We start from the raw sequence: 12,190 nt of genomic DNA, 5'->3' as shown, positions 1-12,190 counted from the left end.
GTTTTTCTGTATCGTTAAAATTCTTGCGCAAAATGCTGTAGCAACCAACAATCGGACTATGGAATGTTGATATAGGATTCAGTTTTCCCTGGCGCCAGTTTCATATTTGCTTTAACGATATATACTCGAGCGCTGCATATAGAAAGGAAAATGACAAATAAAGGAAAAACGAAATCCAACAAGTTGCTCTTGATGATTTGCCAAATAGTCAAGGTAACCTATATGTGGTAACACTTGTAGAACTATCGTTATAAACACATGTAAGCGGCCAAGTGCGTACCCAACACGTTATGCACGGGGAAAATCTAACGAAAAAAACCCACAACAACAACAACAACAACAACAACAGCAAAAAATCTGGCGACTTTCGTCGATATTAACGGCGGCATTCACGATAACACAATAAACGAATCATCCGCATCAGCGACATTAATTTTTATGACAAAAGAGAAAAATAATTCTGACCCTGAGTGTGTAAAGGAAAAAGGACAAATATGTAATAAAGAAATTGTACACACTTTTGAAAATAAAAGTGATTTCGTGGAATCAAATAAACATTTACTGCATATATCTTGACAAGCATGAAAAACATGGAAGTTGTCTCTTGTATGTATAACACAAGTCGTTTGTTTTCACATTGATTTTCTCACCAATGTAGTATAGTAGTGTAGTGGACGGCGTCGAGCAAATAAGGCCGCGGCCAAAAGCTGCTGGAATAACTCGATGTCGAGTATAGTTGTTGCACCGGGTGCCGGGTGTGCAACGCAATTATTGTCAGATTGCCCACAGCCGATGGCAAATGTCGCAATAGACGAACGCAGAATCTGGATTATGTTTATCAACGAAATTGGATGACTTTCATTTGCCTTCATTCCAAATTATAACATGTCCGATTATATTACATTTTATAAGTTTTTCTTTCTTCGTAACATCTCAATCGCAGTAAAATCAATAGTTTGATTAACGCTCTAATTATCTGCTTTATAATAATCATCCTATTAAGACCGCAGGTATACAAAAGGGTCAACGTCACAATCAGACAAATAACAGATCCGTGTAGTAGCCATCAGCTTTTACATTGATCCTCCAACAATCAAGTATTTCTTGATGTTGAGAAAATGAACGTTAATCAATCCATTTAATATTTTTGACTACATTTTCTAAATTGTACGCTGGGAATCAAATATTTTCGTATGAAATCCACGAAATAAAACGAGTCTAGGTTTTTTATCTTTTTAGGCTTATGAGCTGAAATGTTGATGATTTGGCAGGAGCACCTTGTAGTACTACACATTGGTTGGCGTTTCTTTAACGCCTTTGGAAAGTGAAGGTGGAAAAAGTGGAACTTTTGGCTTGTCGCAATAGACACACAAAAGCCAGCCAACAAAAAGGGGGCAGGGCTTGAACCAAAAGCGCTACCTTTTAAACCAGGGCACAGTTACTGTGCCCATGCTCAGAAACCCTTTCGCTTCTTGCCAGGCAGTATATGTTGCGCTTGTGACTCGTTCACCGTTCAGTTGTTCACGCAAGTTCCCTCGTCTTGGCGTCGGTTGGATCACTAAAAGGATTGCCCCCTCAGCATTTCAAAACGACGGGGAGAGCCTTGATCGCTAGCCGTTTGCCGGGATATCTCTCTCTCTCACTCACGAAAGCAGCACCTGAAACATATTCGTCTATTCACACAATTTTAATTTGCACTCTCCACATCTGTCGCTCTTGTGAGCCCGTGCTAAATCGCTCACCATCGGAGCTGAATTGATTCTCACACAACATTCGTTCGGGGTAAGTCTCTGCTGCGCTGTTACAACTTTGTTGCTGTGTCTTGTCAATCATCAATGGGGCGGTTGATTCATGTGAAAGCGCTTTGTTGCTGTATCTTATTCGTTGGCCAAGAGTCGAATTTCATCACACTCGAGATTTCTGTCAACCAGCGTCGAGAGCCAACAAACTCTTTAAAACAAAAAAACAAGCTTCTATAGAGCGATAACAATAATAATACAAGAGGGAAACCCAAACCGGTCTTTGACTCAACTCTATCGCGGGTTCGTGAAATTTGCCAAGGGACCTAGAAAGGAATGATTCGTCGGTAATTCTTGAAGCCAAACTGGAATGTGATCGTGAGCGACCTCTCCCCTTTTCGCGTTTGCACCAGCAGCAGCAGTCTCGAACGCAGCTAGTCATCCTAAAGGTAATACAGTATGCAACTGGCAAGTTATATACAACAACCTTGGACCAGTTTTCTACTAGCTGCCATCATCTGCCATAAGCAACTGCCGAGCTGCTCTTGTACATGTGATATGATAGACCTTCACATAGAACTTTTTCCCCCCCAGTCGTTTTGCACGAGAAATATTGGCCAACGTACTTGGAACTCGCTGACCTGGATACCGGCAGTGTAAGCTACAACTTGTACACTATATAGTTACAACTTGTATATGCGATGGCATATACATTTTATAAGTGTAGGGCTAGCTAGCCAAGAAGAGCAATTCCTCTTCTTTATCCCAAAATCTTGAGTAGAAAGTGTTTAGCGTTCACCGACTTTCAGTTTGGCTCCAATCGAAATATTTCAAACGCCGATTTCTAAAATTGAACGAGAAAAAACTTTTTTGTATTTTTTTTTTTTTCAAACAGTTGAGATGCACAACTTCGGGAATTTGCATGCGCTACCGTTTAAACGCTGAGAAATTCTCAACTATATCGTTGGACAATCAAATCAAAAGTAAAATTCCTTTTTTCCAGACGAAAAAACGAAAGGGAATGCGCGGTCGGGAAAAGAAAATAATTTCTTTTGACGGTGCTGTTGTAGGCGTAGCTGGCACGATTTTTGTTATCAGGTCATTATTATATTTGGGAAGCGCGTCTGCTGTTATTTTACAGTGAAGGACGAACTAGCTGTGAGGCATACTTTTAGCCAATATGAAAGTGCGTTTGGTTCAACCACTTCCAGACGCCATTATTATATCATCCTGTAGGCTGAAGCGTGTAAGCTATTTCGAATCAAAAAGAAACACGCGCGCACAAATTATGGCCGCAGGTAGAAAATATCGTTTACCGGGTATACCAATGTGGATGACAGTTTTGGCGGTAATTTTTCCTTACCCTGCCTTCACTTTCTTTGTATCCCCTGTAAACGATCACTTGTTCTTACAGACACGTGGTGTCGTCTGCTCAGTAGTGCCCAAGTTCTCGACTCGACAACATCGACTTTTATTTCTATGCCATGTTTTCAACCACAAGTATTAGTACAAAGGCCGATGAACGACCAAGATTTGATGGGGTCAGTTATCACATCTTCCGACATAAAAAAAAAAAAGCCAACGAGAAAATATGTAAATTTTCCCCCGAAAAAAATGAACGACATTGCAAGGTCGTTTGTTACAAACAACAGTTATTCCGATTGGGAATGCCCTATTTAGATATGGATTTGCTTCTGTATATGGAAATTCCTAGAAATTGCACGATAACCTTGTTGTTGTGTAACCTTAGCATTTGCATTTCTATTTGGCAGGCCACTGCAAAGACAATTAACTTGTGTTGCAAAAGCTCACGTATATCAAAGTAGAACGGAGAGATGGACAACTCTCACTTTGTTTGCGTTTTGATCGGTTGTCTTTTCCTGGGATCTGTTGTCGCCTCATCTTCAGGTAATAATTTACTTTCTCTATTGAAACTTTGATTCTTCTTTCTCTCAAATGCTCATTACCATTTTTTAAAAATTGAAATAAAAAAAGATTGCAGCGGAATAGAAGAACCGAATCGATTCATCCTGTGCTACACCGACAGTTCCATCAACAACTTGGAGAATGACGACCTGGCCTGCCGTTGCTCTCATCTAGTCGTTCCATCCGTCGTGAATATCACGCAAAACAGTACGGACTTTGCGTTAAACGAAGGTAATTCAATTTCGAATAGGTTATTATTAGTGAGGTAGTGGTTACATCATCGCCGAGAGAGATCCAGTGACTCACGGCTCAGGCTAAAGAGAGTGTCACGACATGATATTAACGTGACTTTATAAGACGCCAAAAATGGGCGACGCCTGGGCCCCGGCGACTTGTCTAACTCGTGAACAGAGAAGGTAGACACAACGTAGCATCATTAACACCTTTCCTTTTTTTCTTTATCGTTCACAGAAATAGTTGCGTACTTGAAAACGATTAGTGGCTCCCGAAATGGTGGGCGAATGCGCCGCGTCCTTTCGCTGGCCGTGTCGGCCCGAGACTTTTCCGCCGACTCTTCCGTCCACTCGATTGTTGGCGGTGTGGCGCGGATGATTGACGACCTACTTATCGAAGGCGTGGAAATCCATTGGCAACAACCCAGCACCGACGAAAATTCCAAGAAAGATAAAGCCAACCTTGTTCTTTTCATGAAGGTATGTCAACTCGATTATTTTATACACACTAGAGCTGACTTTTTATTATTTGTAATCTAGAACTTTACTTTTCTTTTACGGTTGCGTTAATTTTTTTTTGACGTGAATTATTATAGTGTTTTCTTTTCTTTGAATCTTAACTTATAATCCTGGGTTTGTTGAAATGAGGTAAATTAAGAGCCTTTGGCGATTGTAGCGCGAAATTGAAAAGCTTTTTTTATTTTAGCTTCAGAATTTGGTCAATTTACTTGACCTATTTCATTTAACTATCACACGGTATATACTTTGATATCAACCCTTTAAATGAATTACAATTATAATTAATAATTTACTACTCTTTGATTAAGTTACTGTAAATTGAATTGTTTATTTTGTGTGTCTACGTGAAGGATTTGCACGCTGTTCTACAAGAGAAAGTGATCGTCACCAACACACCAATTTCCACCACCCACATCAACAGGTAGACTTTCCTCTTGAATTGTCCTTCCAGTAACATTGATTCATCTATTTTATTTTTTGAAATTCATTAAAGCACAATCGCTGACGATATGGAAATTGATGCGATGCGACCTTTGATCCTACTCCGTCTGCCGACTTCACCGGAACAGCTGGTGAAAGGATTCGATCTCAAGCCTTTAGCGAGGTAAATTCACAGCCAGAAATATTGAATTCGTATTTTACCTAATGTTCGAATGATATTTATTTTACAGAACGGTCGACTTATTCGTCGTCTCCACCCATAACATAGAGGACGCATCCAACGCAACCTACCACCACAGCCGCCTTATGGGAATCTCCGATATCCTGAATACGGTAATATACACAACTTGAAATAAAATAATTGAATACAAAAGTTTATCTTTCTTTATTTCATTTTTATGCTTTTATGATAATTGTGAAGGATTCTGTATTGGATCTTGTGACAAGCCTGGGTGTATCGTCCGATCGTGTAGTGGCAGCCGTACCCACATTCGCCCTCCAATTTCTTCTGAGAGATGCCAAACAAAACCTACCCGGATCCCAGATTGCCCAAGGCCCCACTCAAATCAGCATGGAACAGGTAAACATGCACTTTCTCTCATTTTCCGGTTTCTCATCGTAAAAATGTGTCAATTTCCATTTCTTTGCATGTATTTTGTTGTCTGTCAAATAGCTGCACTCGATCTTGAAGAAAGGCAATTGGACGATAGAGAGAGACGATGATTTGACAGGTACATATGCTTACTCCCAAGACGGAGATTGGATTGCCTTTGATGACGAAATGGCCGCTATGATCAAGGTAAACCACTCAAAGCCACTCTAGTCATTTCCGTCCATTGTATACAGCCTTAATAATCATTACAAATACAGGCCAAGTACTTCCTTTTGCGCGATATCGCTGGAGTGGCAATCATGCCCGGCAATATTGACGAGAAGCCCAGCCAATCAGAAACGCCCGTTTCTCCATCCATGACTCAAATCTACTACGAACAATTTCTCAACCAAGAATCTGGCAATCGGACCAGGCGTCAGCTGGCCAAATCCCTGCAGGACGATCTTTCTTCTGTTGCCACCACCCTGTCCAGCCCGTTGTACAACGACCGTGTCCGAGCTTCACCCTACCGGATCGTCCGCATCGTCGCCCGTTCCGGCGAGACCAGCGTCGTCCGCCAGCCGCTGGAGAGCAGTCTGCAGTGCTCCCGTCAAGGCTATTACCGCCATCCGGAGGATTGCGGAAGTTTCTACCGTTGCGTCAAATTCGACCAGTACGTGGACGATTTCACCGTTTTCGAGTACGACTGCCCGGAAGGATTAGTCTTTGATGAGAAGTGGGAAGTCTGCACCTGGCCGTCCCAGGCCGCTCCTTGCGGAGGATCCAGCGAGATTCGCCCAGTTCCCATGAACAAATTCGTCTGCCCAGGCGAGGGATACTTTGCCGATCCTGAAAACTGTCGCTGGTTCTTCGCCTGTCGCGACTACGCCAAGGACGGTGTCACCTTCACCCAATACGAATTCCGTTGTCCATTTGGGCTCCTCTTTGACGAGGAAAATTTGTTGTGCAACTGGCCGTGGCTGGTTCCTCAGTGCTCTGGAGGGGCCGTCGGCAGTTCCAGCAATGCCAACGCCGTCAAGTTGAAGCAACCACTGGAGAAGAAACCGGCCGCCATCCCTATGGGAAGTCCAGGATATCTGAGTGGCAAGTTGGTGACGGGAGAAGGTCTCTACAAGGATCCCCGACCGACGTACTACGGTGAATCTGTCGTCTCTTCCGGTTGCGGTGATTGCCAATCGGCTGGACTAGTCGTCAAGGAACCATCGCAGGGCTCTTACTCAGGAAAACAACAGACGAAAGTTGTCCTGGCTATTCCTGCCGCCACCATAGCCGGTGAATCCAACCCTGTGCGCATCATTGTCGCCTCCCCCGCTTACTCCGGTGACCAGCAATATACAACGACTACAACCACGCCATCCTATTCGAAAGCTGTCAAATACGAAGGTGGGGCATCGACGGGCAGTTATCAGTCGCAGAAATATACAGATTCCCTTGCAGTGTCTGGATCATCTGATCCTTATGGTTCATATGCCTCAGCTGGGAATCGCGAAACTGCTGTAGCTATCAATAACGCCCAGCTGGCTAGCTATTCCCAAACTGATAACAAATACGGTGAATCCGGTAAAGTTTCCGGCCCTGTAGGACCTTCCAAACCGGACAACTCTTTCAGCTACAAAGAAACTAGCACTTATGATAAGTCTACCAAGGATGAGGTGGCCAATACTCCTTATTACCTAGGTAAATGCGTTTTCAACAATCAACAGAATTGATTTGAATTTTTGTCTCTTGTATGCAAAATTAACTGTTTGTTTTTTGTTTCTTTTTTTATATAGTCAAACAACCAGGCAACGGTGAAATTCGTGGCCCAGATAGGACTGTTGAAAATGGAAAATACGACTCGGCTCATACATCGGATGGAAAATATGTACCCTCACCGTCTTACTCCGCTCCGGCTTATTCAGCTCCAGTCTACTCCGCTCCGGCTTACTCCGAGCCGACATATTCCGCCCCGGCTTACTCCGAACCGACATATTCTGCTCCGGCTTACACCGCTCCAACGTATTCCGCTCCGGCTTATTCAGCTCCAACTTATTCGGCCCCGGCTTACTCCGAACCGGCCAAGACCGCCCCAACTTACTCTGCTCCAGCTTACTCCGAGCCGACCAAGACCGCCCCGGCTTACTCCGAGCCGACCAAGACCGCCCCGGCTTACTCTGCGCCGGTTTACTCTGCGCCGGCTTACTCTGCCCCGGCTTACTCTGCCCCGGCTTACTCTGCCCCGGCTTACTCCGAACCGGCCAAGCCCGCTCCGGCTTACTCCGAGCCGACGAAGACCGCCCCGGCTTACTCTGCCCCGGCTTACTCTGCTCCGGCTTACTCTGCCCCGGCTTACTCCGAACCGGCCAAGACCGCCCCGGCTTATTCCGAGCCGACCAAGACCGCCCCGGCTTACTCCACCCCGGCATACTCTGCGCCGGCTTACTCTGCGCCGGCTTACACTGCCCCGGCTTACTCTGCCCCGGCTTACTCTGCCCCGGCTTACTCCGAACCGGCCAAGACCGCCCCAACTTACTCTGCTCCGGCTTACTCCGAACCGGCCAAGCCCCCGACTTATTCCGAGCAGACAAAGTCCGCCCCGGCTTACTCCGAGCCGACCAAGACCGCCCCGGCTTACTCTGCCCCGGCTTACTCTGCTCCGGCTTACTCTGCCCCGGCTTACTCCGAACCGGCCAAGCCCGCTCCGGCTTATTCCGTGCCGACCAAGTCCGCCCCGGCTTACTCCGCCCCGGCTTACCCCGCTCCAACGTATTCCGCTCCAACGTATTCCTCTCCGACTTACACCTCTTCAACCTACTCCGCTCCAGAGCCTTCCGATCAGGACTACAATCCCGTTTACTCTGCCCCAGCCGACTCTTCTCAATCCGCTCCGTCCTACTCCGCTCCAGCCTATTCCACTCCGTCCTACTCCCCTCCAGCCTATTCCGCTCCAGCTTATTCGGAAAGCGTTCGTGAATACAAACCTCTTACTACTGCCGCACCAGTTTACTCTGCTCCAGCCTACACCGAAAAAGCTCCCGAATACAAAACTTCTACTACTGCTGCGCCAGTCTACTCTCCGTCCGCTCCATCATACTCTTCACCGGTTTACTCTGCCCCAGCTTACACCGAAAAAGCTCCCGAGTATGATTCTTCTACTACTGCTTCGACAGTTTACTCTGCCCCGGCGTACTCTTCTCCTGTTTACTCTGCCCCAGCGTATTCATCTCCGGTTTACTCTGCCCCAGCATACTCTGCTCCGGTTTACTCTGCTCCGGCTTATACCGAAAAAGCTCCCGAGTACAAAACTCCCACTACCACCTCTCCAGTTTACGCTGCCCCGGCATACTCTGCTCCGGTTTACACTGCCCCAGCTTATACCGAAAAGGCTCCTGAGTACAAAACTCCCACTACCACCTCACCAGTTTACGCTGCCCCGGCATACTCTGCTCCGGTTTACGCTGCCCCAGCATACTCTGCTCCGGTTTACTCTGCTCCGGCTAATACCGAAAAATCTCCCGAGTACAAAACTCCCACTACCACCTCTCCAGTTTACTCTGCTCCAGCCTACACCGAAAAAGCTCCTGGATACAAAACATCTACTACTGCTGCACCAGTTTACTCGGCTCCAGCCTATACTGCTAAAGTTACCGAATACAAAACATCTACCACTGCTGCGCCAGTTTACTCAGCGCCGTCCTATACCGAAAAATCTCCCGAGTACAAAACTCCCACAACTTCTACTCCAGTTTATTCTGCCCCAGCCTATACGACAAAAGCTCCCGAGTACAAAACTCCAACTACAGCTGCACCAGTTTACTCTGCTCCGACCTATACTGAAAAAACAACTGGGTACAAAGCTCCCACTACTGCCGCACCGGTTTACTCCTCTGCTCCGGCTTACTCCGTTCCGGCATACTCCAAGCCTACTGCTCCAGCCTATACTGAAAAAACTCCAGGGTACAAAACTTCCACCACTGCTGCGCCAGTTTACTCTACTCTAGCCTACACCGAAAAAACCGTCGAGTATAAAACTCCCATTACTTCTGCTCCGGCTTATTCTCCTTCCGTCTACACAGATAAGTCTCCAATTTCTGTTTACGATTCAACGGCTTCCGACTATCGGGCGTCTAACACAAAACTCCCGGCCAATACCGCCTCTGCTTCCATCGACGAATATTCTCCCGTTTACGATGCACCAGAATCAGTGTACAAGACTCCAACTAAAGTAGTTGTCACTATGGAAACCGAAGATCAAGGAAAGAAAGGATACCGTGGAACTGGTGGAGCTGCTGGATCTGCTGGATCACGGGGTACAGGAGGATCTGCTGGATCACGTGGCACAGGTGGATCTGCTGGATCACAAGGTACAGACGGATCTGCTGGATCAAGGGGCACAGGTGGATCTGCTGGATCACGAGGTACAGGCGGAGTAGGTGGAACTCGTGGATCTAAAGGCGCAGTGAAATACTCTGAACCAGAATATAATCCAGCGTCGGTCAGACCTAGTGCAGGATCATATGATAAGAACAAATCAACCCATTCGACCATGTCCAGATATCCGAGTGATTACGAGACGACCGGCCAGATTGGGGACGACACATTTGGATTAAAAGACAACAGCAAATCCAAGGGGAAATATACTGGTTCCAGACCTTTGGCAAGCAAATCACCAGCTGCAAACGAAAAGGTAATAGACACCAATAAAAGAATTCCCAATGAGTACAGTTCAACGAATGGCAAGAGTCGTACTCAGCTAGAGAGAGGCGCTGGCAGCAGCACGAGTGGCAAGACTTACGCCACCGTTGGAACAACCAAATATCAAGATTCCGATTACAAAAAGCCAGCAGGATCAGCATCTAGTGAATCAAATTCCTACACGACGACACCACATTCCGTTTCGGTTAATTACGAAAAAACGAAAGCAGATTCTTCCACGAAAGGTGAAATTTCATACGGCGATAAAAGAGTCACCGTTAAAGTCCCTTCCACCAACAAAGCGGCTATTCTAGACAAGTGGGCAACTGTTAGTCCAGTTACTGAGACTGAACTGGCCCTTACCGAACAAAAAGGTTCGACTGGTGATTACAAATCTTCTCCACGCCAACGAATCAAGGGAAGATTGAACGTCAATTCCAAAAACCAACAACTCACCACCAGCGTTGCGCAACCCAGCGTCAAGCTTGTTGATTCTAGCGCATCTTCTGTCAGCCTCGCCTTGAACAAAAACGACGGAAAAGTCTCGACTGGCAGTAGCGGATCTGAATATGGTCACCGATACTTGGAGAAGATCACCGTCGCCCAAGCGACGGCCAAAAACGAGACGCTGGGCCCGGAGGTATGTGTACGAGCCGGTCTCTTCCGTCATCCGTCAGACTGTCAAAAGTTCTACGAGTGCTACTGGGATCGCTGGATTCACCAGTACACAGTTCACATTTTCAAATGCCCCGTTCACCTTGTGTACGATGACTACATCACTGCCTGCAATTGGCCGTTGGACGGACCCGCTTGTGTACCTCATGAAGCGGTCAAGCTGTACCCACAGCTCCTGTCTACCGTCTGATGAGGTTAATTTTCCCATTTATTGCTCTTCCACAGGCATTACCTTATTGTGCAGCAAACGAAATTAATTTTTTATTTTCTACAAGAGTAGGGTTTAATATAATATACACGAGTAGATTTACACACATAAGCCCAGCTGCAGTGAAACAATGGAATGTTCCTTTTTTTTAGGATTGTAATTGGTTTCCTATATTTAAAAATCGTATGTATCTCAAAGAGATGGTTGGCGATTAAATGGTTGATTGTATTGATGATGCCAACATTCATTGTTTCACTTTGCTTTCCAAAATCCTATTTACAAAGCGAAAAAAATTATGATTGATCTGTAAGCCTCCACTTCTATAATTCCCAATCACTTCTATAATTCTTGACAAAATGAATCTGACATAGGTCACAGACTATTCCAGCATTGCTTTTCTTTTCCCTTTGGAGTTAATATATATAATAAATATATGGAAATGTGCGTAACTATTATGATCATTATCATATTTAATTTCCCCCTTGCTTCGGGTATTTGTGGCCTTTCCTCAATGAATAAATGTGTAATCTTTGATATATGAATCGATAAGGTGCGAGACAACTATTTCGAACTTGCCCGAGTCACATTTACTATGCCGAAAGGTTAAAAAAGGATTGTCAACATGTCTATAAAAGTTTCATGCTTTTCCAACTACGAAATAGAATGGTGAAGTAAGTGCTTTATCTTACTTTCTTTTGTGTGCACTTTCGGACGAGTTAAATGCATAAATTCTTCATGGGTATTGTATGTATAGGTACAAAGCTTTCTATTTTATAATACACAATATAAATAAAACGGTACATCCGGCATACTTAATGAGACATCAAATTAGAAATTCATTTCTAAAAATTTGACTTGGCTAACGTCCGAACTCGTCGATTCGGCAAAAAAATGGGCTGCCGAATCGACATTTTGCCGAATCGCCTTTCCAATTCGGCAAAATTTCCTGATTGTTTGTAAATGGTACACATTCACATTTAGTTGAACTACAAACTACCAAAAAATTAATAATAAATAAAGTACACTCAATATCCAGGTAAAATAAACAAAATAATACAATTTTTTTTTCACCCTTTCATCGAACTGGCATCGGACGTTAGCCAAGTCTAATCCATTTCATATTTCGTGCCGATGAGTTGCAGAAAAATTCCGCGCAAGTTTA

At 45.0% G+C, this 12,190-nt stretch overlaps 1 protein-coding gene across 11 annotated transcripts; it reads left to right on the top strand.

The window, feature by feature from the left end:
• The first annotated feature begins 1,417 nt into the window (after nucleotides 1-1,417).
• On the top strand, nucleotides 1,418-11,828 carry LOC124194520 (mucin-5AC-like). Of its 11 annotated transcripts, XM_046588818.1 has the most exons (13): nucleotides 1,448-1,782; nucleotides 3,512-3,647; nucleotides 3,735-3,896; nucleotides 4,137-4,378; nucleotides 4,768-4,838; nucleotides 4,911-5,021; nucleotides 5,089-5,191; nucleotides 5,280-5,438; nucleotides 5,532-5,657; nucleotides 5,729-7,148; nucleotides 7,244-7,554; nucleotides 7,795-7,849; nucleotides 8,042-11,828. In XM_046588818.1, exons 2-13 carry the CDS (start codon nucleotides 3,575-3,577, stop codon nucleotides 11,008-11,010), a joined length of 5,802 nt encoding a protein of 1,933 aa, XP_046444774.1. In that variant the 5' UTR covers nucleotides 1,448-1,782; nucleotides 3,512-3,574; the 3' UTR covers nucleotides 11,011-11,828. The 11 variants fall into 11 exon arrangements, with proteins under 11 accessions (XP_046444707.1, XP_046444735.1, XP_046444774.1 ...); XM_046588779.1 differs by having other exon boundaries at nucleotides 1,420-1,782; nucleotides 7,244-9,760; nucleotides 9,815-11,828; XM_046588809.1 differs by lacking the exon at nucleotides 7,795-7,849 and having other exon boundaries at nucleotides 7,945-11,828.
• The last annotated feature ends 362 nt before the right edge of the window (nucleotides 11,829-12,190 follow it).

This window comes from Daphnia pulex, chromosome 1 (genome assembly GCF_021134715.1).
Source record: "Daphnia pulex isolate KAP4 chromosome 1, ASM2113471v1".
In the NCBI taxonomy this organism is placed as follows: Eukaryota; Metazoa; Arthropoda; class Branchiopoda; order Diplostraca; family Daphniidae; genus Daphnia; species Daphnia pulex.
The sequence above is the reverse complement of the archived record's forward strand: the minus strand, read 5'-3'. Positions and strand labels throughout refer to the sequence as shown.